The 27,407-nt window shown below is 39.4% G+C and overlaps 1 protein-coding gene across 7 annotated transcripts in view; it reads right to left on the bottom strand.

Annotated features, from left to right (window-relative positions):
* LOC126995652 (probable ubiquitin carboxyl-terminal hydrolase FAF-X) overlaps window positions 1-27,407 on the bottom strand; it is a 51,765-nt gene that overhangs the window by 6,425 nt on the left and 17,933 nt on the right. For 6 of the 7 annotated variants that reach the window (XM_050855403.1, XM_050855409.1, XM_050855408.1 and 3 more), the window contains exons 16-49: window positions 27,276-27,390; window positions 26,897-27,040; window positions 25,429-25,592; window positions 25,049-25,166; window positions 24,676-24,798; window positions 23,504-23,641; window positions 23,112-23,244; window positions 22,564-22,682; window positions 21,919-22,073; window positions 19,490-19,644; window positions 19,043-19,212; window positions 17,409-17,571; window positions 16,970-17,241; window positions 16,391-16,654; window positions 16,149-16,229; window positions 15,837-15,963; window positions 15,462-15,606; window positions 15,221-15,299; window positions 14,436-14,602; window positions 10,706-10,879; window positions 9,945-10,086; window positions 8,621-8,774; window positions 7,948-8,095; window positions 7,611-7,725; window positions 7,337-7,472; window positions 6,004-6,173; window positions 5,346-5,471; window positions 4,955-5,162; window positions 4,603-4,772; window positions 3,858-4,013; window positions 3,386-3,486; window positions 1,093-1,322; window positions 647-801; window positions 341-535 (exon numbers count right to left, since the gene is read on the bottom strand). In XM_050855403.1, the coding sequence (XP_050711360.1) occupies window positions 341-535; window positions 647-801; window positions 1,093-1,322; window positions 3,386-3,486; window positions 3,858-4,013; window positions 4,603-4,772; window positions 4,955-5,162; window positions 5,346-5,471; window positions 6,004-6,173; window positions 7,337-7,472; window positions 7,611-7,725; window positions 7,948-8,095; window positions 8,621-8,774; window positions 9,945-10,086; window positions 10,706-10,879; window positions 14,436-14,602; window positions 15,221-15,299; window positions 15,462-15,606; window positions 15,837-15,963; window positions 16,149-16,229; window positions 16,391-16,654; window positions 16,970-17,241; window positions 17,409-17,571; window positions 19,043-19,212; window positions 19,490-19,644; window positions 21,919-22,073; window positions 22,564-22,682; window positions 23,112-23,244; window positions 23,504-23,641; window positions 24,676-24,798; window positions 25,049-25,166; window positions 25,429-25,592; window positions 26,897-27,040; window positions 27,276-27,390 (5,212 nt within the window). The remainder of the gene's footprint in view (window positions 1-340; window positions 536-646; window positions 802-1,092; window positions 1,323-3,385; window positions 3,487-3,857; window positions 4,014-4,602; window positions 4,773-4,954; window positions 5,163-5,345; window positions 5,472-6,003; window positions 6,174-7,336; window positions 7,473-7,610; window positions 7,726-7,947; window positions 8,096-8,620; window positions 8,775-9,944; window positions 10,087-10,705; window positions 10,880-14,435; window positions 14,603-15,220; window positions 15,300-15,461; window positions 15,607-15,836; window positions 15,964-16,148; window positions 16,230-16,390; window positions 16,655-16,969; window positions 17,242-17,408; window positions 17,572-19,042; window positions 19,213-19,489; window positions 19,645-21,918; window positions 22,074-22,563; window positions 22,683-23,111; window positions 23,245-23,503; window positions 23,642-24,675; window positions 24,799-25,048; window positions 25,167-25,428; window positions 25,593-26,896; window positions 27,041-27,275; window positions 27,391-27,407) is intronic. The other variant, XM_050855410.1, reaches the window with a different exon arrangement.

Below are 27,407 nucleotides of genomic sequence, written 5' to 3'. Positions count from 1 at the left end.
AAAAAAATTGCACTAAAGTACACATTTTAAAAACTTTTCAATTGCAAAATCAACTTGTTAACCCCTACTGGGTGGATGCTTTTGGCAGCAGAAATTTGCTCAGGGCAGGGGGTTCAAGCCCTAAGTACATGTTCTTCAAACCATCTAAACCGCAAAAGTAAACAGGTTAGTCAGTCAGGACACATACCAACCTAACGATGTATATATATTTTGTGTTTGCAAGAAATAATATAAAATCAAACAAGGCAACTTTGAAAAATTAGCCCTAATTATGGCAACAGTTGGAGTGACTTTGAAAAACTAAACTGACCACACAAAACACTTGTGGCCTTTTACTTACATCCTCAGGGCACAGTTCATAGGCCTTCTCGAGGGTGGAGCGTGCACTGGGGGAACGCTCAAGGAAATAGCCGTTGCTGGTTTCATTGCTCTGGGCTGGTGGTGACCAGTTATTGAAGCCATACTGCTGGTTGGCTACATATGGCCGCCGCTCCAGTTCATCATTTAACCAGTCCACAGCCCAGGTCCACTTGCGCTGGAAACAATGTTAGGAACAGAGTTGACAAAGTGATGATAATAATAATAATAATAATAAAAAGTGATTTGTGTGTGTCTCTCTCTTGTCCGTCTGTCTGTCTGCTCTCACCTTTAAGTCGCCATTTGAGTTCAGCATCTGCTGGGCTGCTAAACACGAGGAGAAGAGAGCCACCATGCACTTGATGCACTGGTATGCCCTCTTTTGATAGTGGTTTTTACTTCTCTGGATGGTATCAAATAGACCTTCTCTGTCTTCTGGAATACCTGAGAAATGGTAAGAGTATTATCTATAGAGCCTATAAGTAATTACTATTAAAAGTGCTACCAATGCAGCAATGACCCTTGGTCTTGACACTAAGGTATTGCTTAGTGACCAACTGGAGACTAATGTGACACATGCTTTTAAATCAAGCTCCTTACATTCCCATGAACTAGCTCCTCTAGTCCTTCAAAACACCACTACATGCCTACACCTGCCTTTTGATAATATATCCCACAACCAGCTTCACTTCCTCATTATGTAATCATGGAACAATATATCTTGTCTACAATTACCTTTCAGAGCATTATGGATTCTATGGTTTTGCCACGAGTCATCTAGTAGCAGCATGTGGAGGAGGAGGTCCAGGTATGGCCGCAGCTCATACGTGTAGGAGTAAGCAATCTGCCACAACAGCTCTGAGAGGACGGTGGATGAGAAGAGAGGGTTCTCCCAGCAGCAGAATTTGAGCAGCTTTACAGTGTCTTCTGACGTGTTAGCATCTTCAATGATCTTCTTCACATATCTGTTTTGCAAAAGATTTAGTTATTGAAAAGAGAAGAAACCTTCTGAAGAGGGAAAAAAGGCAAGGTAAGGACAATGAAAAAGCTATCACATTGAAAGTTATTCTTGCAGAGTTGCAGGAATGAGTATAGAAGGTATGGAAAGAGGTATTTCAAATCCGTATGGAATGAGGGTGTACGATAAAGAGCAGAAGTGACCGGTATAGGAGTAGAAAGTAAAGTATGGCAGTCATATCCATGCCAAACATAAAGCAATTTACAGGTAATTCTTGATTTATGCATGTTTAAATTGAAAATAATGCTATGTATGCCGATTGAAATCAAGCTTTAACAACCAATAACTTGTATGAGTGTCTGAAAATTGTCAGAAAATGCTCAACTGTTTCCTGTACAGCGATGGGTAGCATGGAATGTGTTCGGTAGAGGATGCCATGTGCTCCATCCTTAGTGAATGATTTATCACATAACTGAAATCTCAGCAGGGGATGGGGGGGGAGCACAGCTGACTCACCACATGAAAATGGTAGCCCACCACAACATTTCTAGGCAAGCATGTGGCTTATCTTGTCAAACGAACTTGCAGGCAGCCCTTTGTTAGAATCATCCACGATCAAAAGAGAACGAGACATTCGTAGGAGACAGGAAGATGATGCGCAACAGAATAAAAGAGGTTCCCATGTCCGCCACCATTCAAGGTTTACAAACACATGCCTTGGAGTGTGGAGTGCGCCACTTCATTGGGATAGTGGCCTTATGCTGCCATTTTTATAAAAGTCTGTTTCATGTCCCTCACACCTATCATCCTTAACTTTTTATATTAACCCTCTCGCGCACCGTGACACCAATGGCGTGTAAAATTCTTTAGGGCCAAAGTGCACCGTGACGCCATTGGCCTTAATTTGAACAAAAATATTACTTTTAAGTAGTTGTATTCACTCCAATCGCTTCATTTTTGGTTTGAGGGTAAGTTTCCTCACCCTCTCCAAAATGAACTAATTGGCAACACTCTCCATGTGCACAGATTTGACGGGGTTGAGAAAACAAAGACAGTTTCCCGTCACTCTTTCATCAGTCAATCTGCACGTCTTGCTGCTGTGGGCTTTAAACTTTTTGTGGACTTCCGCGCGCCCATGTGGCCACCGCATAACAGTGATAATAGTGTTATATAGTGCAATACAGTGATTTGATTGGGTGTAATTGTATTCTATTCTCTTTACAGGCAGTAGCCTATTATATTTTGTGAATTACGTAAGGACGTAAATACGTAATGGCACGGAGGCCCCTGAAACCTGAGGAATATTACCCACTCTTGTACTCAGACAGTGAAAGTAGTGGAGAGAGTGAAACAGAAAGCATTCCCCACTTTGCGAGAGAAGGTGATGAGAGCGAAAAAGACTTAGATTCAGAATGAAATGAAGGCACGGAATGGGACAGTGTGGAGGACAGGAAGCAAAAAAAATGACGGACTTTTTTCAATATTTTTACTTTTCTGCAAAAATTTTGTGGTGCTAATTGTCCGATTGGAGATTTGAAGGAACCATAAAAATCCTGATAAAATTCTGCTATTATAAATACATCTACCTTGAAAAGATGACACAAAGTTTTTAGTTATGGAGGTGGGAACATGACCAAGTAGAAAAATTGTTTATGCGCACTTTATTCCATGTCCATAAACGGTCCTATAAATTACTATTATTATTTCTTTATTGATTCACGAAAAACTACAACAAATAAGAAAGCCATTGATATATTATGTATAATGATAAATGCAGATTTGGGGGAAGAAAGTAGCTGAGAAACAAAAATTTTCGGCGCGCTAAAAAAACTGCCTCGACTGGCGAGACCCGATGTTTGAAATGAGCGCAGAAAACTTATTGAAACTTATGGTGCGCGAGAGGGTTAAAGGAATGCAACCCCCAGACTTTGCACATATTCTCATATGAAAATGATGTTTAGTTTACCCGATATTTGAATTACATAATCCCTTCGGGAGTGTATCCCTCATGTGAATCAAGAATTACCTGTACTATGAATACTCAAAAACAGTGCTGGCATAGAGACTTACGTTGCTCTGCTATACAGGATCTCGGCTACCTTAGGCTCTATGACCATTAGTGGCTCGGGGCAGGATGGGTCACCATGAGGGTTGGGCAGCGGTGCAGTGTTCTGATGGAAGGAAGGTAAAGCTGTTATTATGCATGATATCATTAGTTATTTTATTCAAGAATAAAGAAATTAATGAGCAGGTAAATCTATTTAGCCTCAATGAATAGATAAAACAATTTGCTCATTCTTCATTATTTCATCTGTGATTCTCAATATCCTGAACCTTGGTTGTAAATGCCCTGGATCCTGGTAGGTTAACTATTATCATAGGTTGGCCATACTTTATCTATGGTTCTTAATGACTTGAATTTGTTTAAAATTAAATACCTTTGGCTATGGCTCTGATAACTCAAGCTTTGGTACTGCTAGGACTCCCATTATCCTATACCTTAATATATATAACATAGGTATATGTATCTGTGTATACTGACTGGCTGGGATGATTGCTGCTTCTGGGACACATCACAGGACCTGATGAGCTGGGACACCACCTGGTAGAGTCGGCCCAGCTCAGCATACTGGTACTTGATGGCAGGGCCTGGACCTTCATCCAGGGCAACAAGCATGAACATCTCCACCACATTCAGCTGGGGCACAAAAGGCAGCAGTTAGTTCTGAGCTATAAGAATCTAAACTCATGCCTACAAAGACACAGATAAATACACTTGATTGGGGCACACAAGGAAGAGATTAGGAACTGGTCATTTCTGGTATAATAATCTAATTCCGTGCCAACACAGAACATAAATGATGAATTCAACTGCGACACACAAAGAGGTGATGAGATAGTGGTTTAATTTTGGGATATAAAAATTTTGTCCCATGCCAATACTGGTTAGGGTTTATTAACTGGGGCACTTTTCCTCTTTTATTCCCAACTTCTGCTTCGTTAGTTCTTGCTATCCCTGATCTTTCCCATTCCTGTCTACTGGCTACATAGAAATTCCTGTATTCTCCGCTACTGATACTGAATCTGCTGACTTTAATAAAATCCAAAATAAATTTCAAATTTCAGAAGATAAGTTACTGATCAACAAACTATCGTGCTTCAACTGTTCCAATACAAGTTCACCCCACCCCACTGCTGCCCAACCTTCTTGGTGACCCATCTTGCCCCAAGCAACATGGTCAATGAGCATGAAAATGTAGCTGGTATGCAGAATGGCTCATGCCTACCTTGAGCAGCTGCAGCTTCTCAGCTGGGCCAAGGGAAGCATAAAGATGGAACAGGTGAAAGTACTGGACGAGGTGGCGGCCATGTTCAGACACCTCCTTGTTGAGTAACAGCAGAACGGCCACAAGAAGCTGATCACTTAGTGTGCATCCGCCACCACTCATGTCCAGACCTGATGATCATAAACGGGCAAATAAGAGAGGTGACAAGGTTTTAGAGCTGTAGGAACTTTCCCATCCCCCCCCCTGCCTCAAATAAACACACAAATATTTAGTAAACCAATATGCCAATTTGACTGCTACAAGAATATATAATCTTTCTCTGCAAAAAAACTAAGCAAACTCAGAGGAATACCTGGGTGATGTTTCAGGGGTCCCCAACCAAGGGGAAGTGGAGGATCATTCCGTGCACAGTGGGCCACCAGCACAATGAGCTTGCCAAAGACCATCCTTACTTCTGGTGCAGGGCACTCAAGAAGGTATTCCATGAAGCGGTGTGGCTGGGCAAACAGCACATGTTGAGCAAACCAGGCACGGGTGTGAACCGAGGCTCTCAGGTGTACCTGTAATAACAACACCAACAAATGTAGGTGGTAACAAATTATTTCAATCACAAGAAAGAAAACAAGGTTACTTAAGAGTGAGAGACAGCTTAGACAGTGGTGTGTGGTAATATGATGATGATGATTAAGGAATAACTCTTTATGCCCTCCTGAATATCTAGTTCTTATGATGTCGCCTCTCACCTGCAGTGCATCATACCACTCGGTGGCAGGGCCTCGCAGTGTCTTCTTGGTATGCAAACCCACCGAGAAGAGGAACTTGCTACAGAGCTGACCACTAAGCATAGCAATCTCCTCTGCCTCTGCCACCTGAAAAATGATGAGGTGGCTGAATATAATTAGCATTTAGATGTACCTTGAGCTCTTAACCTAATATTTGTAAATGAAAGAAGATTTGTCAAAAAAAAAAAAAAAAAAAAAAAAAAAAAAAATAATAATAATAATAATAAAAAAATAAATATATAAATAAATAACTTTTCCCACAGTGGCAAGTACAAGCAAAATAATATCTGGCTGATTCACTAAATAAAAAAGCTTCAAGAATCAAAACTATTGAAATAAAACCTCCACTTTACATTTTTTAGTATTTACACGTGGAGACAGTTCAAAGTTACCCTAAAGAGAAGAAAGAACTAAAATGAGTTTTACTATTTAGCATTTTTTGTCGTTTTATTTTCTCTCAGATATTTCAATTTTCTTCCTTTGACACCCACTTTGCATGTGTGGAACAAGGCAAGAGCAATGAGAAAAAAAAAAAGTAAAAGCAAAGAGTATAATAAACAAGCTTACATACAAGACAAAATGAGTCATTAAGAGAGACAATGAGGAGAGAAACACCTACCCTGTCCTGAGGGGGTTGGAGGACAAATTGATGATTGGTCATGATGAGCTTTTTCAGGAACTGGAAGTACTCAGGAGAAAACTGGGACCTGGAGTGCATGAAGCGAACATTTTGCCTCACCACTGATCGGTCAATGGCGCTTGGCATTTTAATTAACCCTGGCCGTTCCGCTGAAAGAAAGGGACAAGATAGTGACTTCATTCATTCGCTCCATTTCTGAAAAAAATGTAAACTAAAAATAGCAAAGTGGGATATGTTACATAGACTTTGGGTTTGGCATGTCAGAAATGGAAATGTATTTACAGATTAACTCTTAACCACAGCATCTCTTTGATTTCCATCTTTTATTTAATGTTTCAGAATTCCATTTCACCAATGGAACAAAATAATCAAACAAAAGCAATTATTAATGTAGTGGCTTGTGCATTTCAAAGATAATGAATAAGATCTTATGGCAAACTGCAGTGTACATATAAGTAATTTCTGGCCAAACACATAGTCTTCCACCTTCACAAAAAAAGTAAATGAAGAGTAATAACTTTCAAAGGAGAACCAGGTGCCAAATCAGGATTTTACTGCATTGAGCATGATTAGAAATTATTACATATACTGCAGGGAAAGACTTGTACAAGTATGATGAATATGATGAGGTTTGTAGGCTTTATAAAGGAAATGAATACCAATATTAGGCAGCCTGCCACCCCCAAAGTTTTTTCAAGTCTTATTTATTCCTACTAGTTTTAAAGGTACAATGTTACATCTACAAATCTTAGAGACACTAAAACTACAGTAAACACAGAACTTCTATTATGTACCAGTTTTTGTGTATGCAGAAAGATATAAGGATACTGATGTTTAAATTCTAGACTAAGAAAAAAGTAACCAATCATTTCTCTTGGGAACTTATTGAAATACAAGTAAATCTGGTACATAATTTTGACACACACAAAAATCTGTACATTACATGCAAAAAAAGGATCAAGGAGTATGAATTAGAGAAAAAAGTGAAAAAGCTACTATACAGAAAAATCAGAAATTTTGACATCAACAGGAAATCAATCCTGCATATTGAAATGGTACAGTTAACAATCATGCCTGTATTTCAATTCCACGCAGACCATCCTTATACCCTCAATGTCTCCCAATCTCTATAAAGTCTGTTCCTCTATCTTTTCTATTTTGATGGCTGCTCCCTGAACATCCTCAAGGGTGTGTGGCAATGGATGAAATGTTCAGGCAATTACTTTTATCTATCTTGATTTCCTTTTCTCTGAGCTAAGAATTACTACAGCTGAAGATGCTCTGAACAAACTGTTGCTACCTACAAACTTACCTAAACTCAGCTCATTGAGAGAGTTGCAGAGATTGTCCTCCTCCACATCCAGTCTAGTGTAGAAGAGGAGGTAGGCATTCCACCACCGCTTCTGCCGCCTGTAGCTTACCCGCTTCATTATGTTGTCAAACACTTGCTGTGGAGGCAGAAGAGGGGATGTGAAGGGTGTGCTGATGTTATTAAGATTTACTGTGAATGGAGCGCTGAAAGGTATTGCCAGAACTCAAAAACTTACAAAAGATCTGCGAGAAAACAAAAAATTTATGACACTTACCTCCCCCATATATTCACCGCCAAAGCACTGGTTTTTCATTTCATCCTCATCATCCATTTTACACTCTGTCACCTCTCCATCATCAAATTTATACCACCTCTGGTCATTTCCATTTCTAGAAGAGATGGGGGTGAATGAACTGTATTAGAGAACAGAACAAATACCACATCTTTCATCATTATCATCATCAGAATCCTATTTTCTTAGATAAGCAAGGATGACCATTGAGCTTCTAGGATCCTGAATATATGAATAAGAAAATGTACCCAATAACATACCTGAACTAATTAATAAAGCAATGACTAATAATGACACTAATAATAGTGCCAGAACTAACCTGTGTAGGATATAGGAGTAGTAGTGTCCACCACTGGCCTGGCCACTGTGCACAACAATGCCCGTCAGCTTGTACTTACTGCACACCACAGTCTTCATGTCCTCGGGGTCATAGTCTATCAGTTCCCCATTTCTTGCCAGTCCAGCAACTGCAAAAATTAGATATGAACTACTCTATGCTGTTTATTTCCTTAATTTTAGGAAAATTAATGGGTTGTTTGAAGACTGCTGGGTTGTATTTTAAATTTCATAAATGTGACAATTAGATATATCTGTGTTGTGAGCTTGAAATAACTGCAACAGTCAGATGTCGACTACTGTATCCTATAACTATGGGTGTCTCCTTAATTTATTGACTGAGAGGATATTTTGAGCAACTATAAATGTAGTGATAGGAAGGGAAGCAGTGGGAGATATTACACTAAGGTCAAGATAATAAACTGCCACTCTGCCAGAATCCTTAATTTTAAATTTGGAGAAACAGAAATATTGCAGTGAAGATTTTACAAGTATTTTCATAAACAGAAAAGAAAAAATCAAATGGTAATTCTTTCGGTTTTATTATCCTTAAAAGTTTTTGAAGGGATAAAAAAAGGTGATTTAGTGTAAATTTGCTTGACTAGTGAGCACAGTGGGTGACAAAGCCACCTGCCTCATTAGTGTTAAGGTCTGACCTGTGTAGGGGTCCATGTCCAACTCCCGGGGAAACTCAAAGTAGTCGTTAAACTTGATGGAACACTCCCTCTCCCAGTCATAGTCAAAGCGCTTGAGCTGAATGGCCATGATGGGGGGAAGCTTCTTCAGACAAATTCTCTTAACTGTGTCCACCTGAAAAGTCAGTCATCAACTTAGTGTTTGTCTCCTATTACAGTTTCATTATCCTTCTGATGCTATTTTCTTCTCCTGTTCCCAAGTATTTGTTCCAATCTTATCCAATTTTTACAATAACTCAACCCTATCAATATATGTCTTTGATGCCAATTTTTCCTGTTTCAGCACCAATTCTCAGCTCATTAAATCCCTTTCCTGCTAATTATTTTTCTCCAATACTCATTCACTATTGATCCATTTCACAGGTGGTCTCCTTCTAATAGAATCTCCCTCAATCCTGCTCTCGTACGCTTTCTTTCATAAAATAACCCTCATTTTTTCTTATCACATTTCCAAACCATCCGAGAGTGCATGTTTCAATCATTCGACTAACTACTTCATAATCCACTTCCTTTGCAGTTACAGCCATACCAAAACTCTCATACACATCTTCATTACTTTATCCATCCTATCCTGACACAGAACATACACCTCTTATATAGCTCATTTCTGCTGCATTTAACCCCTTCAATACAAGCAGACAAAACAACCACCTCATGCCATCCTCTGGTTTTACACTGAGACTAATAAGTCCCAATGACCATGGCACATATAAGCGTCTCTAGATATGGTTCGAGAATAGAAATGATCACTACGTCATGGTACATAGGTACTGTCAATTGGTATGTTTCATTTCACATTCTCTGATGCACATGACAGAGTTAAATGAATTGTGTAATTTTTAAAACTTTTGATATTACCCCTATGCTCATGCTTCTTCCTTTTATAACTCTCCAGCACTACTGTTATCTGTCTGCCTGTAGCTGTTCTGTCTCTCATCTCTCCTTCCATGCTACCATACTTACAATAAGCCATCCCTATGTATTTGGATTCAATCCCTTCTTCCATCTTCTCTTCCCCCAAACATATCTTACAATCTGTCATACTCTCTACCCAAACTCATACAGCTTTGCAAAACCAATGGTCTACTCTCTTGCCCTTTCAAACCCTAATAACTTTTGAACATTTGCTTTAGTTTTCTCCTTTTTCATTGAGTATACCCTGTAAAAAAATTAAAAAAAAAAAAAAAAAAAAAAAAAAAAAAAAAAAAAATCACCAATGCATCTTTCTGGCAACAGTATACAGTACAGAAGTAGATGGACACTACAGAAGCAGCTCTTTACTTGCCTTCTTTTCACACTTCTCACACAGGTATGCATTGTCCCCTTCAAGCAGGTCCCCTTTGACGTACTGCTCCAAGGAGTCGTAGAGGTTGCTGTAGTTCCGAATGTCTATGCTTATAACTGTGAAGGTTTCCTCTCGAGAATACCTGCAGCAATAAAGTGATTTAGTTGAAGGAATCATTTAAATTATTTAATTTTTCTCTTATTTTGATGCCTCAAAGATAATGCAGATGAGTCTACTTGCTCCTGTTCATACACTGTCACTCTATCATCCACTACTCTCATTGTCCTCCCTCTCTTTCAGATGTCTAAAAAGCTGAACACTACCTAGCTGTTTTACATGGACCCTACTTTTACAGCAACTTCATTTACCTTCTAGTTTGCTGACTCACCCTCCACATTACAAAATCAACCTAAGGTATAGTATAATAGTCCATCGAGTCTAACTTGAGCTCTGTGGCTTGGCCTGGGGAAACCTCCATTGTTTACAAATCTAGCTATGACCTGCACATGGCGATATTTTTCATTGTTAGTCTGTACGTTATCTATTTATGGAATACATATATACTCATAATACGACTACATGATGTTATGAATGGCTTGGGATTAGAGGGAAAGACAACGAATGAGTCGTGCCCAAGGGCTCAAGTTAAAATCGATAGACTATAGATCTTCCTTTACTCCTAAGCTAATTTGGATTCAAACTCTGCATTAGTAAAAGAACCTAAACCACAGGAAAACAAGTGGATATTTTAATAACAATACCTGTGTGGGCATGTTTTGCAGATCTTCTGGTCAGAGTATGAGCCTCCGAGAATCTTGTTCATGATTTGTTCATGGCCGAGAGCCTTGAGGGCCTCGTTGAGGCTCTCCACCAGGATGTTGTAGAATTCACAGGCATCATGCTGTTCACGTAGGTTGACAGGCTCACCTTGCAACCTGATTTGTAAAGAAAGGAAAATAAGATCTCTTTCAATATTTGTTAGTGGAAACAATGATAAATTTTCTTTGAGACACACACTCCTGGAAAAGCTACCCCCCAAATGAAGCTGAAAAACTAATGAAACCATGATTGATATATTTTTGGTGTATTGGTGGTCTCTAATACTTTTATCAAGTTTTTAGAGGCAGGAGCGATGGCCAGACGGCGGCAGAAGAGAAAGGAATGTAAGGAATGTATGAGACTGGTAATGTGAATGGTTTAGGTGGTGAGGAAAAGAGGAAAGCGATGATTGAAAATTTTGTAAATGGTAGAGTGGATGTGTTGGGAGTGAGCGAAACACATATTCTAGGAACTGGTGTGAGTGATGGTAGAGAGGGTACGTGGGAGGGTGTGCCTGGGGGGGTTGTATGGACAGGGAGAGATGAGAAGTATAGAGGCAGGAGTAAGGAAGGATGTGCTATTGTGATGTCTGAAAGAGTGTGGAATGGTGTGACTGATTATGGTTGGAAGGGATCAAGAATTGTGTGGGTGAAAGGAAAAGTAGGTTTAGAAAAGTATGCATGGGTGTGTATTTATGCACCAGTAAATGTGAAAAGTAAAAAAGGACTGAGAGAAAGGGAAGCTTTTTGGGAGGAAGTGAATGCATGTTTGAAGAGTTTTGAGAAAGAAAGGAAACTTATTATGATGGAAGATATGAATGCTAAAGTGGGTGATGAATGTGTGATGGATGTGGTGGGAAAATGGGGGATACCTGGGAAGAATGAAAATGGAGACTGCCTGGTGGATGTCTGTACTGAGAGGGGAATGTTCCTAGCGAACACCTTCTTTCAGCACAAGAATATCCACCGAAACACATGGAGGAGGGGAGAAGATAATGAGCAAAAAGGATTGATTGATTATGTGGCAGTAGATGAAAGGCTTAGAAAAGAAATTTGTGATGCAAAGGTAGTAAGAGGAATGTTTGATGGATCTGACCATCTTGCAGTGCTGGCAAAGTTAAAGATGAAAGAAAAGTGGGTGTTTGAAAAGAAAGGTGAAGTAAAAGAGGAAATACTGAAGATAGAAAAGTTACAGGAAAAAGAAATAAAAGATGAGTATAACCGTGAAATGGCAGAGGCCTTAAGTGAAAAATGGGAAAGTGTAAAAGATAATACAAATATTGGAAAACTTTTTGGAACATTTAAAGAAATAATGGTAACTACAACAAAAAAAGTGTTAGGGATGAAAGTGGTGAGAGATGGAAAAAGAAAAGGAAATTCATGGAGGACAGAAGAGATAAGGAGGATAGTAAAAGAGAAAAGGGAACTTTTTAAGAAAACTCAAGAAAGAAATGTGTCTGAACAAGTAGAAAGGGAAAGGAAAAAGAAATATAGAGGATGCAAAATGAAATTAAAACAAGCAATAAAAGAAAGTAAGAAGAGAGTTGATGAAAACTTTGGAAAAAGACTAAGTGAAAAATATAAAGGGAACAGGAAATCATATTGGAAAGAAGTAAAAAATGAAAGAAATGCAGAAAATATCTCCTCAAGTAAAATAAATGAAGTTATGGATGAGAATGGAAAGATGTTGAAAGACGGGGAAGCTGTGAAAGAGAGATGGAAAGAATATTTCTAAAACTTAATGAATTTTGAGGGTGGACATCCAGCAGCTGTAACAGCAGCAGTTTTGAGTAGAGGTAGAGGAGGAGTATATAAAGAAAGAAGTAACATAACATATGAAGAAGTAAATCAGGCAATAAAAAGATTAAAAAATGGAAAGGCAGCAGGAATTGATGGAATCACAGCAATGTTGAAGTGTGGAGGAGATGAAGTTGTGAAATGGATGGTCAAGATATGTTAAGTAGCATGGGAAGGGGGGGGGGGTGCCAGCAGACTGGACAAAAGCCATCATTGTCCCAGTTTACAAGGGGAAGGGCAGGAGAGGGGAATGTGGGAGCTATAGAGGTATAAGTCTCCTGAGTATACCCGGAAAGGTATATGGAAAAGTCATAATAGAGAGGGTGCAAAGAATTACAGAAGAGAAAATCAGTGAAGAGCAAGGAGGCTTCAGGAAAGGAAGGGGATGTGTGGATCAGATATTTGCCTTCAGGATGGTAGTAGAAAAAATAATAGCAAAAGGAAAGAAACTATACGCTGCCTTCATGGATTTAGAAAAAGCTTATGACAGAGTCGATTGGATTGCATTGTGGGATGTTTTAAAGATTTATGGTGTGGGAGGAAAACTGCTTAGTGCAATAAAGTCTTTCTATGAGGATGCATCTGCATGTGTCAAAATTACTGGAGATACAAGTGAACATTTTGAAATAAAAGAGGGCTTAAGACAAGGGTGCGTCATGTCACCATGGTTTTTCAATATTTATATGGATGGTGTCATTAGAGAAATGAAGGGCAAAGTTGGAGAAGTTGGAGTAAGACTGTTCGATGAGGGAAGTAAGTGGGTACTGAATTCAATACTGTTTGTTGATGACACGGTGCTCATTGCTGAAAATGAAAGTGACCTACAAAATTTGGTCAGTGTTTTTGATAGTGTATGTAATAGGAGAAAGCTGAAAGTAAATGTCAACAAAAGTAAAGTGATGGTTTGTGAGCGAAGTAGAAGTGAGGTTGTAGATTTTGTATGCCCATATAGAGTGGGAATTGAATGTGAAAAAGAATGGAAAATAATTTTGAATGGTGAAGAAATGGAGGAGGTCAATGAGTTTAAGTACCTTGGATCAGTTATGTGTAAGCATGGTGGTATGGAGGGTGAGATAAGAGAAAGGGCATTGCAAGGAAGAAGGGTGGTAGGGTCTTTGGGACGAATCATGAATGGCAGAAGTGTGAGCATGGAAGTAAAGGGGGATTTGAGAAATACAATAATAGTACCAACCCTCACATATGCAAGAGAAACGTGGGCCTGGAATGAAAGTCAGAGGTCTAGAGTGCAGGCAGTGGAAATGAGTTATTTGAGGAGTGCTTGTGGTGTGAGTAGAATGGATGGAATGAGTAATGAAAGTGTGTACGAGCATTTTGAACTGTGTCACAGGGCTGAAGGGAAGAAGTGTGGAGTGATGGAAGAAGTGAAGTGACACACCTTAAAGTGGTTTGGCCACATGGAGCGAATGGAGGAGAGTAAGATGACCAGAAGGGTGTATGTGAGTGAGATAGAGGGAGGGAATGCTAGAAGACGACCTCCAGTGAAATGGTGGGATAGGGTGCAAGAGTACGTTAGGGAGAGGGGGGAAAGATCTTTGAGAAACTTTGAGCAGGCAAGGAGGGAGTTTCTGGAAAGAGAAAGTTGGAAGCTCTTCTGCCGTGGCCATCCCCTGGTGGGAGCTCCTAGGAGCAGGCGTCGATGAAATGATGATGATGATATATTTTTCTCGAAAGAAATAGGCTATAGAAAGACTGACCCAGATGAATGTCCAACACCTTAACTAAACAAGATAAATGAAAAGAACAAAGAAATAAAACTGCAGGAATACCTACATTAATTTATCTAGCAATAGAGAGTGATGTTAACAAAAGATGCTTGAACTTCATATTCAAGACATTCAACTTCCTCTCAACTTACTTAAAGTGTTTCCATAGTCCTCTGGGAACATAGTACTGGAGCTTGGAACAGGCAAGGTGTGCAAAGATGGCTTGAACCTGCTTGAGGATGCCTATGTGGTACTCCTTTCTGCTCTCTTCGTTGGAACTGCTACTCATTGTGTCCTCCTCGTTGCCATCAAGGTTGGTCTGAAAAAAGACATTTTTGTTGATCATTAATGTATTATTTTTGCATCCAGAAATATCCGGAAAGACACAGCTAATGCACCCAAACCAACATTCCCACCTATCCTGTTTCCACTAAAGCTTCATTAAGATTTGTAACATTATTTATCATCAAGTTCAGGGTAAGTCAAATCTAATGAGACCAAAACTAACTTGACTGAAGTGATAGTATTGGAGTAATTGAGCTCAGAAAAAAACTTTAGTGTTCCGTGCCTACTAAAGACAACCTGTCAGGCATAGGAGTCGCATCAACAAATACCTGTAGCCTAGGAATTAACTCCTTTGACCTGGGGGGGTTATATTTACAGCCACTCTATAGGGATTATAGGCAAGGTACCATAAAGATACGCCACTGGATTGAAGAGGTTAAGGTTAGGCAAATCTGTTTGTTGTGCATCCCTTTTGTAATTATCCTGTTTCCTATTCATCATAAAAGGTATGAACTGGCAACCCACCAGGAAAAGAGAAAATGAAGAGTAAGTTAATGGTATACTTCACCTAGTACACACACATTGCAATAGGTCAGTCAGTGTAGCCTGACTGATGGCAGTGACAGAAAGAAAAATCCACATTTTGACAAACCTCTTGTTCCATCCTTTCCTCTCCACTGAAGTCTTCCTCAGGGTCGGTGGCAGCTCCTTCCACTGCTAACACACCATGTCTGCAGGAGATAAACACTCATAGTGAACCTCTTGCACATTCCCCACATCAGCTTACCTCATTTTACAAACCAAAACCAACTGGGAGAAAGCAAGACAGGATGGAAAATTAATAAAAGGAAGAGGAGAAAAGGTTGTTATGAGCAATGGGTTCTGATGTTTACCTGATTTGCCTGATCATGTAGAGCTGCTGAAGGACAGAGTTCATGTAGCAGGTAGCACCTGCATTCTTAAGTCCTACAAAGCCTTTGAAGGGCCGGGGACCCACCGGGGGCAGGTACTCCCACTCCCCAATGCTCTCGTCACAGTCTGGCCAGAGAAAGATAACATACCATAACAGTTATAGGTGTTAAAAGAATTATTTTGATGTAACCTTGAAACAGACTACCACAAGAGGCAACAAATAGCAGTACCATCTATTGAATCATAGGTTTACATATTTTGCATGCTGTACAGTAGAATGAGAAATATGATAAATAGAAGGATGAGAATAAATATGTGAATGAGAAAAGAAGGCTATCATGATGGGACATACTCACCAGAATAATACATGTTAGTGAGCATTTCTGCCAGGAGTTTGAGGTTGGGGACACAGCCTGTACAGAGAGTGACTAGGAGTTCATAAGCTGCTATCACAGTTGGTTGAGTTGAGCACACTGGTATGGCCTGAAAAGTATTTAAAAATGTTGTGACTGTCAGGATTTGAAGCAATTTTTTATGATAGTCCTTGAGCTAACAATTATTGAAACATTTAGTTTTGTCTTTTCATTGATTCATGAAAGTGCACGAGTAGTATTCTGACAGTCAATACAAGGGAAACATTAAATTAAAACCACTATCTAGTAACTCACCTGCTCAGCAGGCATCTCAGAAGCATGCTCTAACTGAAGGTACACCTTAGAAAAAGGGAATATAAAGTCTTCTACAAGTTCCTGAAAAATAAAGTATAATATATTAATCATAAAGCATATAAAATATTATTAAATGCAATACATTGCAATCTCATTAATCATTAGTAAATGAAAAAAAATTACCCATTTCTCATTTAACTTATCAGTAAATTACTGCACAAACCTAAAGCCAATTAACATACCCTGATGAGAAATATTCCCTTGGTGGGATCACCCCCAATTTCATATTTCTTCTCAGGAGGGAGGAAGGCCACCAGCTCCCGTGTGACACACAAATGGCCCTCCAGGAGAGTCTCATCCACTGGGGGCTCGGGGCCACCCTGGGCCATCTGACACACACTAGCCCTCACATTCTTCAGCCATTCCACCTCAGCTGCCAGGAGGCGATCAACACCTGTCACAGCCACATTGGACATGCAGGCCCAGTTCAAAAGTCCACACAACAACTGAAATAAAGTGTTAAAGTTGTGAACCACACTGCTTATGATGCAATAGTTTTTCTGAAATGCTTCTTAATATTTTTACAATACAGAGCTGTCAATCCACCTCTAATATTTCATTATGATATTCAAACTGACTAGACAAAATTATGTTGCACCAATAACCATAAAATGTGAAGATAAAAGCCTTTGTATCTTGGAATACATGGCCTGACTGAATCAAACATTCAGTAACGTTCACATTACAGATGCATCATAATATCCACAATGTCTGTGTACATGAAGCTATGCTATAATAAACGTACAGAAGAAAATAAATACCTGGAAATACTCCTTAGAATATTCGCCATTGAGGCCATTCAACACATTGAAGAGCATGACAATGAAGACAACAAGGGTGTGTGGGGAATTGGAACACTTGGTTGCCATGAGTAGTAACTGCTCCACTGCACACTGTCGGATACTGCGCTCCCCACCCACTAGCACCAGACCCATCACCAACTTGTGGAACTGGTTGTCCTTGGTGAGGGTCTCCAGGGCAGGAGGATAAAGAGCCAACACTACAGACAATGTTTCCAGACCTTCACGGCACACTGGAAGAGCAAAAAGAATTAATTGCATTTTTTTCAATGAGCTCTCATACTATATGAACATGGAGAAACAATAATGAAAAAAGAAAAATAAGAGCACATCAACACAATACAATTATATACTAACTCCTAATCAATTACAAGTTACAAGAAAGACAACAGGAACTCACCCTGCAAGTCCTCAGGATCTGGAGGTTTAGTGGGTGGCCGCTCGGTGGCCTTTTCGATTTCGTCTAAAGAGGAGGTGATTAGGTGAACCTGGCCTGCCGCTGATGCCCAAGTAATTTTGAGTATGGCACGCACCACACTCATGTCTGGCACTACACCCGTCACCTGAATTGATAAAATGATTTGAGTTTTAGGTAAACCAATGTATGAAAGCCAATCACATGTACTTACCATGAAAAAAACACTGTATAAATAACTAGATTATTACACTGCCAGGCTTCCTTGAAACCCCACTCAGTACCATTTATCTGAATGATGTTACATGATGTATTCACACCATGTTAACTTGATTAATACACTAATTATATATTAAATATTAGATATCATTAGCATTAAAACACTATGAAACATTTCTAACAATTAACTTGAGTTATAAAGGTCAACTATGGTAAAAATTTGAGTAAACAATAATAATAAAAAATCCCTGAACAAATTTAGCAAATGGCTACCAGCTCATGATGCAATACAGAAGCATATTAGTGTAACTTATGAAACAAATGCAAATTGACCAACCAACTTTTTTCTTCACTAATAACTCCCAATGCAATTGAAGAGTAAATCTTAAGAATAAGTAGGCAATGGAGGATCCTAAAGGTGGAGGAAAACTCGCTATTTCAGCTGAGTATCTTGGGATGCCATGAACCAGCAACCCAGAAGCACTGACGAATTGTTGCTGTTAAAAGTTCAATAGTAATCAGATGACTGACCAATCAACAACACTACTGTGTCCTCAGCCCCTCTCCTGAACACCCTGTATCCATGCCATGTATATCATTGAGTTGAGGGTTACAATCACAATGTCAGGGGAAGCTTAAGAAATGATAACAACATAACTGAGTGACCATTCATCTAGACCCTGGGCCCCACCAAAGCATCTAATCCAATGTTCCTGAGCTAGGTGAGGCAGTTTGTTTGTGAGGGGCCAAGCACAAGTAGTCACTCAGCTCAGTGTTAGGGGTCAGAATACTGATGTTGTCATTATTAGGAGGCAGGGAAATTTAATTCTAGTTACAATTTTCAACATTTTAGTATACTGCCCAGAAATGTGGAGCTTTTTCTTGTTTGCATCTTTATATTATTGTCTTTATGGTACCCTTATAGTTGGTGGCAGAATATAAGAAATTAAAAGCAATTATACATATTAAATTTCCTTTTCATTCATTCAATACATTATTAGTTTAGCTACAAGCAGCTTTTAAAATTTTTCTTATAAATGAGAAACAGCTGATGAATTTGGGAACACTATTATTTCAACACACCCCACTCTCAAGTTTATTAAAGAGTATCTTTTAATTCACAGCTACTTCAATGATATAAACTGCATCAACAGCAAGCACTATAAGATGGGGGGGGAAAAAGTAGGAACTCACTACAGAATTGCACTTTTGATGAGAAGAATTTAGATCCTAGTAGAATCTCAATATTATTGCAATTCATCCTCTAAAGCTTGAATAAAACGTACCATCAATAAACAGAATTAGTCAAAACACAATCATAATCAAACTTGAGACAAGATCAACAAGATTAGTTGTAAACACTCCACCATCAGCCAGTACATAATTCCCCGAGATCTTACAAAGTGTGCCCAGAGGCAGGAGGTGATAGTGACCTGGTCGTGGAGGGACTGGGCGAGACGACTGGCCACGTTCCGCACCATGCAGTCCGAAGATGGGTTCGGGATGTGGTGCAGTGCCTCTTGCAGCACTAGCGCCTGTGTGTGTGTTGAGGCTGGTATGCCACTTCCCCCTAAAATAACATAATGTACTGTAAAATTATATTTTATATACAGGTTTGATGAATTAATGTTTTCATGAACATTTAACACGATGATCTCTGTGAATGATGGTACTGAAATATGCTACTTTCTACAATAAACGTGTATTTTCAACTATAAGCAGGGAAAATATTTTGGGCTAATAAGGCAGTACCATGCTGATTTTACATACCCTAAACAAGACCCTCTTCCAATGAATATCAGAACCTCAGAAGTTTTATACATCTATTCCAGCTGTCACTTCCTTACCTGGTGTAGAAGAAGTCTCCTCTGTACCACCATTGCTGTTAGTGGTTGTGGCCGGGGTGCTGGATGTTACTGAGCCGGCTACTACACCAACGATGGCATAGCCTACTGTCACAAAGGCCAGCTTGGCTAACTTCAATACCACCAGGAAGGCTGACCTGTTGTAGTCAAGAATTAGTATTTCAAAGTTGAAAAACATGACCACTATTGGTCAAATTGCAGGTGCCCCCCCACATTTGTTGATTCAAAAACTTTCTATTTTTCCGTGAAAGAAAAAGGGTTCCCAAGCAGTAAAATCATGGTCACTATCCCGCATACCATTTATTTCCATAACAGCAAGCTTAATCTTGTCACCAGCTGGTCCCCATCACATCCAAACCTCTAATGTTTAAACTGAACCATTACAAACTTTCAATATCATTTTGTGTTACACAGGGAATATTTTTTATGGTTTACGGTGTCTGAGGTGTTGAAATGGATTTTAGTGCCTTCCAGAGGCTGTGTTTGTGGGGTGTCAATTATATGTGGAAAATCAACATTTGCGATAGTCTGTGTCCCTTAACCCCCGTGTATGTTTTTCTTCTGTGGAAAATCAGCGAGTTTATGAATTCTTGGAAGTGGAGGGTTAACAGTAATTTAGTTATTATTATTATCATGTATCATTATTTTTATCTTTATTATTATTATTATTATAAGAGGTGAGTTAGGTAGAGGGAGGAGTGCAGACACTATAAGCTGCCTGTTCAGCAGCCACTTGACCCCTAAAGGGTGGGGATGTAAAGTGAAATCAGTTCTCCTCATATGGCAGTGTTCTAACGTTTTCCTGAAAATTGCTCACTTTCCATTATCAATTTCATGGCTCTGCCTAAACCAATAGCATTAAGTTTATGAGCATTCCCTTTATCCATCCTTCCTCTTCAATCTGCTACAAACCCAAAGTCTCTACGTCGTGTGGTGTTTCCGTGGTGACGTAATGAAGTGCAATAACTTTTACCTCACAGCAGGCCTGTGTTCAGAATGCTACGTAGGTTGTGCTTTGCCTGGTGTAGCGAGCAACCCTCCCACTCCATGCATTCGACCCCACTGCAAAGCCCCTTTATTACCCTCGTATTCTTAACTTCTTCAACACAAGGACGCGTATATTGTGTCCTTACGTGCCCCGTACCATATCCGAGGATGCGCATACTGAGTCCTGGCTCGCTTTAGCCAATATACGAGTTATTTTATCTCTATATTTATGCTAACGTCTCAAAATTATCAATTAATTTTATGTGCACCATTTAATTCTGCATGTTTTCATATATAATACATAATGACTGTGTTGAGTTTATGGCTGAAAACTTGCTATATTCAATAGCAACATTTGAAATTTGGCGTGCGCGGCGGTCCCGGATACGGCGTGGGGCACTGTTTTGGCCCGGCCGTAGTGAGTTTCTTTATGTGCACCATTTAATTCTGCATGTTTTCATATATGATACATGATGATTACTTTGAGTTTATGGCTGAAAACTTGTTATATTCAATAGCGACATTTGAAATTTGGAGTGCGCGGCGATCCCGGATACGGCATAGGGCGCTGTTTTGGCCTGGCCGTAGTGAAGGGGTTAACTTGAAAACCCTGAAGGGTGGTAGGACTGCATCCTCAGGGGCCTCAATATCACCTCCACCATCACTGTAATGTGATTGATCTACAAGATGGCCACCAAAGCAAGGTTGCACAATAATGGGGCTCAACCTTCCTGATGGGACAAAGGGCTGGAGTTCAATGCTGTTGCCGTCACTATCTTCAACACTAACACCACTTTTGAAGCTTGAAAAGCCACTTTTAGCTCTCTCCTAATTGCGCTCACACTGAGAGCTCCTTTGGGAGCAAAAGGAGGCTTACGAGGAATCGAGGTCGCTGGCTGTGGACACTTGGGCGTGTAATCAAGACAAGGAAGATCCAAATAATTTTCCTGCCATTGTAAGTCATGGAAACACTGAAAATGGCATGGAGGAGTTGTGTTCATGGCATAGGAGTCACACTGACCCATAAATCCCCATGCAAACTTCAAAATTATGGCAGAAAAGGCAGATTGGAAAAACCTGTCACCCCGCCCTTAACCTGGCAACTGGAAAAAAACGTCACCAGCCCTTTAAAGATAAATATGGGATACTGAGAAAAAGAAAATGAAAGTGAAAACAGTGAAAAGAAGAAAGAGGAGAAAAGAAATTAGATCATAGAAATGAAGGGAGAGAAGAGAAGGGTGATAAATATCAAAATACACAACAAACAAATTACCTAAGTAAACACTAAAAAAAAAAAATAATAATAAATAAAATAAATAAATAAATAAATAAATAAATAAATAAATAAATAAATAAATAAAAGCATCATAAATGTAACAATTTATAAAATATATTTTTTTAGATGCAGAGAGAGAGAAACTTGCCTCTTGGTTGGCATGTCTGTATTGGAGAGGAAGTTGTTTTTGGCCAACATATCAATGATGATCTTCACACCTCCGCTCTTCATAAAGTTGTACTGGAACTCAAGGGCCTTCTCCGTCATGGGGTTATGGGCCGGCATGAGCAGGGAGTACAAAACCTGCCACAGACAGAATCCAATGACTTTTTGAAAGCCTGAGTGCAAAACTTGAACAGCATTTCTACTCTGCAGTTCGTCATCATGTGGAATTACATTTCATTAATACTGCAGATGCTGAGTGAACCAAATTTTAGCATCAAAATAACAGAATACAGCAATTTCCCTCTTAAATTTAATGTTTTGGTAACAACATAAATAGCATTGTGACTATTCTATGATGACAAATGACTAATGTAAGTGTAAGGTATGACTAAAGGATATCTATCTCTTTCCATATATTCTAACTTTACATTTGCTATCCTGTGACCTATTCCCTGAAAGCCCGTCAGAGTGGGAACTATGATAGTCTCCTGACAAAACTAAAAAAATAAAACGAATAAATCTATGAAAAATTTAACATGACAAACATTTGTATACCATTTTACTCATTACAAAACATTTTTCAAAATTAATAAGATGAGTAGCTATCATAAGTTATGGCATCACTTACTTGAAGGTTGTAGAGGACTTGAGAGGGTGATGAGGAGAAGACGATGTTTTCAAGGGAAGGAGATAGACTTTGGTCCCCAATTTTGGCGTGCTCCATGCAGATACTTCGCAGATTGTTAACTGAAAGAAAACATGCCATTTAGTCACCACCATCAATGACAGTGACTTAATTTCCTACATAGGCAGGGTGGAGTCAAAAAGGTCACATGACCATTCTGCTGAACATTTTAAGAAAAAAATAGCTAATGGAGGCCCTGTCCCTAACCTCAAGAGGTGTATCAAAGGAGTTACATCCCTTTTAGATGCCTCTGTGACATACAATGGAACACAAATGCCTATACTTTCTCTATATTTTAAGAAGCAGTAGAGAAAAGCAAGAAGTCATAAAAAAAGCAGAGCTAAACAACAAAGGTCATACAATCTTACTAGTGTTACAGCAGATATGCTTTTTTCTAAAGTAAAGTATTCCCTGGCTGAGATTAAAGTACCCACCCAACCAAAACAACAGGTCAGCCAAGAACCTATCATCGTCAAAACCCCTATGCCTACCTGTGAACTGGTCAGCAGGCATGATGTTGAGGAGTGCCCGAGCACTGTCTCTGAGCTGTGGCAGTTGTAGGGTGCAGCCCAAATCAGCCAGCTGGAGCAGGAATTGTGTGTACTTGGCTTGTGCTGACATAATCTGAAAAAAAAAAAAAATAAATATATATAAAAAAAAAAAAAAAAAATAAATAAATAAAAAAAAAAAAAAAAAAAAAATTCATATATAGAAAACTCTGTACTGCAGGGGATTTTTAATGCATGAAATTCAGTTTTAAGATATACAATGATGAAAAATAAACAGACCTTCCTAGAGACTGAATTTATATGAATATACAAGTGGCTGAGTGAAGAGGAAATGTGCCTAAAGGCAGCAAGGCAACCAAACCCCCTATACTTACAACACCAGGAAGACAGTTTTCTGCCTCAACATTGGGGCCTTCATAAGGGTGCTGTGGTGAGCCTGTGGATGAGTCTGAGGAGCTGTCTGGGGATGAGGGCATGTTGCTTCCCGCCTGCACTAACTTGGCTGTTAAAACCTGTGCAAGAAAAGTAGACCACAAATTATCGATCTCATACTTTTAAAAGGGATTGTACCAGCCTCCAACATTTTTCACTGTTGGCAGCAGCTCCTTCAATCAACATTAACACTAATGATTGTTGCTCTCCAATATATTAGCAGGCACAACTTGTATCCTATGTACACATAATCTTTCTCTTGCTTTTCACATTTCCCATCACCAAGATACAGTATACCCTCACTTTTATGGACCTCAATATAACAAAATTTTGTTTAAACAAACTTTTAGGGCCAGTTCAGTATATGTGGGGATTTACTGAACAAGTTTGGTAAATGTGGGATTCAGTTCGGTGGTGGGCCGGATGAACATACCCGGACGTCAGTCAGTAGTGGTGAAAACAAAGCTGATCAGGCGGTGCCACTTATAGACAGTCTAGCCTTGTCTGCCTGAATTAAACACCTCTGTTCGTGTCCTTCCCTGCCTCATCTTTCATTTAATATAGTGAACAAACTTCATTATTTATGAAAAGTTTGGATCCCTTGGATATAACGGATTTTCAGATAGAGCATCACCACCTCCCCCACAATTAGTTTGTTAAAGCAAGGGTTACTGTACACTTCATCTATTCAGTCACATAATATTTAATTCTCTGTTAGATATTATAACAACAGTCTTGTTGATTACCCCTCTGCTCTCCCTTCTTGAGGAATTATAATGATACAGGTACCTCTCAATTTATATGAGTATCGAGTTCCTCACGAGTTTGCATAATGTAAATTTGTAAAGGATCGCCTGCATGAGTCAGGGGTTGTGCAACAAATGGGTTCACTGAAAGCAGCCCTGGAATCTGGTGGCCACTATGAGAGCTGAACTCCAACCATGAATTTTGATTTGGATGTCATTGTGTGATTCTAAAGAAATTGTGTAATTCAATAAAATAAAAATACTACTGGCATTTTAACATCTCTTTAAATAATATTCACATATTTTAAATTCATGTAAAACAAGAGGTACCCGTACTTGGTCCCACCATTTCTCTAGTGTTTCCTTACCATCTTATCCCTCAAGGGCATCTGGGCAATAATTTTCTTGTCCTCCACAGGATCAATGGGGTCGGTGTTGAGGTAAAGTTCCACTTTGACGTTTGGTGCTGTGGATTTCAATCGATGCAGAACCTGAAATGCAAGTATTCTCAATGACTTTAAAGAGAAACAATATTCCTCCATCTCCCTTTTCTCCTTTCTTGTTGTTTTCTATCTATCAACTTCCTTGCCCTTTCTTCCCAGTTCTCTTATCACTAATCCTCCTCTTCCTTCCTGTCATGAGTTGAAGATACCCTTAACCTAACCTAGCCAAATTGTTGTCACCACACCCTCCTCCTGGTTCCTTCTAAATACTCCCCAGTCGCCTCCTATTCCTCCTCACCTGCCGTCTGATGGAGCCCATGGTGTCGTTGGTGTGGGTCCAGACATCTAGTTCATCTGGCTGCCGTCCCTGCACTGGGAACCTCACCAGCAAGGACAGGTGCTTCCCTCTTGATGCTCTGATGTGTAAGTAATTTAGCAGTTATCATCACTTTTGTCATGATAGCTTTCTTTAGCCTCCTTTAATATTTTCATATAGTCTTTTCAGGGAAGTGGCTAAAGTACTATAGCATTAATTATCACATTAATGGTAACTGCTGGGGATTATTGATGGTAATATATTAAAGTTCTTCTATTATAAGTGTTTTTGAAAGTGATAAATACAATGACACTCAAATTTTTGATAAAATATAAATGATAGACCCAGAAGCTCCCACTCACCTTCCAAGAGGTAGGATGGATCGGTCATCCCCAAAATCACCATCACACTCAGAAACATACTCGTAGAGGACCTTGAGGACACGGCACATCCTTGTGGTGTCCTGCCGCACTCTATTAATAGAATCCTTATCCCGATCTAACACTGATACAGTGTCATACATAGCCTGTGAGCAGAGGAAAAATTGTTGAAGTCTTGGTACACGGAGGTAAAAAAAAAATAATACGCACACTTAACATCTCTACACAAGACATGAATTCAGTACGGTTCTTAGCCAGGAGGTAATTTAACTATTGGGTTTCGTAAAGAATGTTAATTTCCAAAAAGACACTAATCTTTTAAGGATTCTTTTTCTTGTGCGAAACATTAAATAAACAAGAAAATCAGAATATAAAAATATTCATATTTTGTACAAAAAATGCGGCCAGGCGGTGGAAGCTGGCACCAAAATGCTGCTGCGCATGTTCCTACACCAATGGTTAAAGACCTGATTTGCTGGACATTCTTCATCCTGGGTGTGGGTGCTCTTCCCCAGTCATTGTAAGCAAAGTATTTTGAGTCTGGGTGTGCTTAGGAAGGGCCATTACTTGAAATATTTGGGGCACACTCATGAAAGTTTTGTTCCTCTCCAAGCCCACCTCTTTTAACATTCATTTCACATGTTTTTTGTCTCCATGGCTGTGTTTTCTAGGATGGAAGTGTTGCCCTGTCTTTCAGCCTATTCATACATGGGTATGTGTCTAGTTTCTTCCCTGAATAAGTCTTGCAGTAGGCAAGAGTACATGTATATGCAGGCATGTTCTTCTCATTAGCATTTCACGTCCAAAATCCCCGCGCTAAGTCACAATGTTTTTGTACATCTGGCAGCAGCCTGCACCATGTTGAGGGTATCAGATTCATCAAATAAGCTTTTTTTTTATTACACAAAACAGGTGATGTCATTTATTCTGACTTTCATGAGCTGTCATATTTATCTCTATGTTTATTCCATGGAGGCATAACTTACATTATTACTTTCAGTTTTACTAGTGACATTTTGTGAGTGTTACAACAGAGTTTCACTCAATTTCATGACTCAGAAACCATATTATCAGTGTGTATTAATGAATACAAAGATAAGCACATTCTTTGATTTACCTTGAGAATGTTTTGTGAGTCATATATAAATAAACAAGAAAATCCAGAGAGGGTACTGTTTAGGTCCACTACCCTCGCTCAAAAAAAAAAAAAAAAAAAAAAAAAAAAAAAAAAAATCCCTCCACCAAGTTTGTACTGCTCAAGTGGTGATGTTAGGTGTGCCCATTAATGCAGCATTATGGCATCCATTTTACTTCATGATCATGGAATTTAAATATTCTCGTTCCAGTCACCACAACCCAGGGATTATGAAGTAGTTCTGCATCTCAAGTTTTATATTGTAACTGGGTTCAGCTCTTCTATACCTCTGCTAATATAGACTTAGAGCCTCACCTTAAGACGGGACATACAGCTGGAGAGGAAGTCATCGTGAATAATGACACGGTTGGCCTGGAGTCTTGGGCCAAGGTTGGTGAAAGTTTCCCGGAGCAGCTCTATGGCACGGCTGGCAATGTCTTCTGTCCCACACAACACAACCTGAGACAGAATGGTGGACATATGATGTATTGGTCTGATAGTCAAAAAAACATAACCTTAAATTTCCTTACAATATCTTCTATAGCTACCCAAAGACACCCACCATCCACATATACATTAAGCACACATCAACACAATCCATTTTACACCCAACTCAACTCTTATACAAACATCCACACTGTATCACCTCACACAAATTCTCACACACCACACCTCCAGACAGTCACCCACTCACCCGCCACACGTAATCCACCCCTATGAGGTCATCGTCATCCATAAGGTGCACTCGGCGCTTCAATACAAGTTTCCCTTCTTTGGAATTCACTGCCTTGAAGAATCTGTCAAAACACCTGAGAGAAAAGAGAAA

This window comes from Eriocheir sinensis, chromosome 8 (genome assembly GCF_024679095.1).
Source record: "Eriocheir sinensis breed Jianghai 21 chromosome 8, ASM2467909v1, whole genome shotgun sequence".
In the NCBI taxonomy this organism is placed as follows: domain Eukaryota; kingdom Metazoa; phylum Arthropoda; class Malacostraca; order Decapoda; family Varunidae; genus Eriocheir; species Eriocheir sinensis.
Note: the sequence above shows the minus strand (reverse complement) of the source record. Positions and strands in the feature narration are given on the sequence as shown.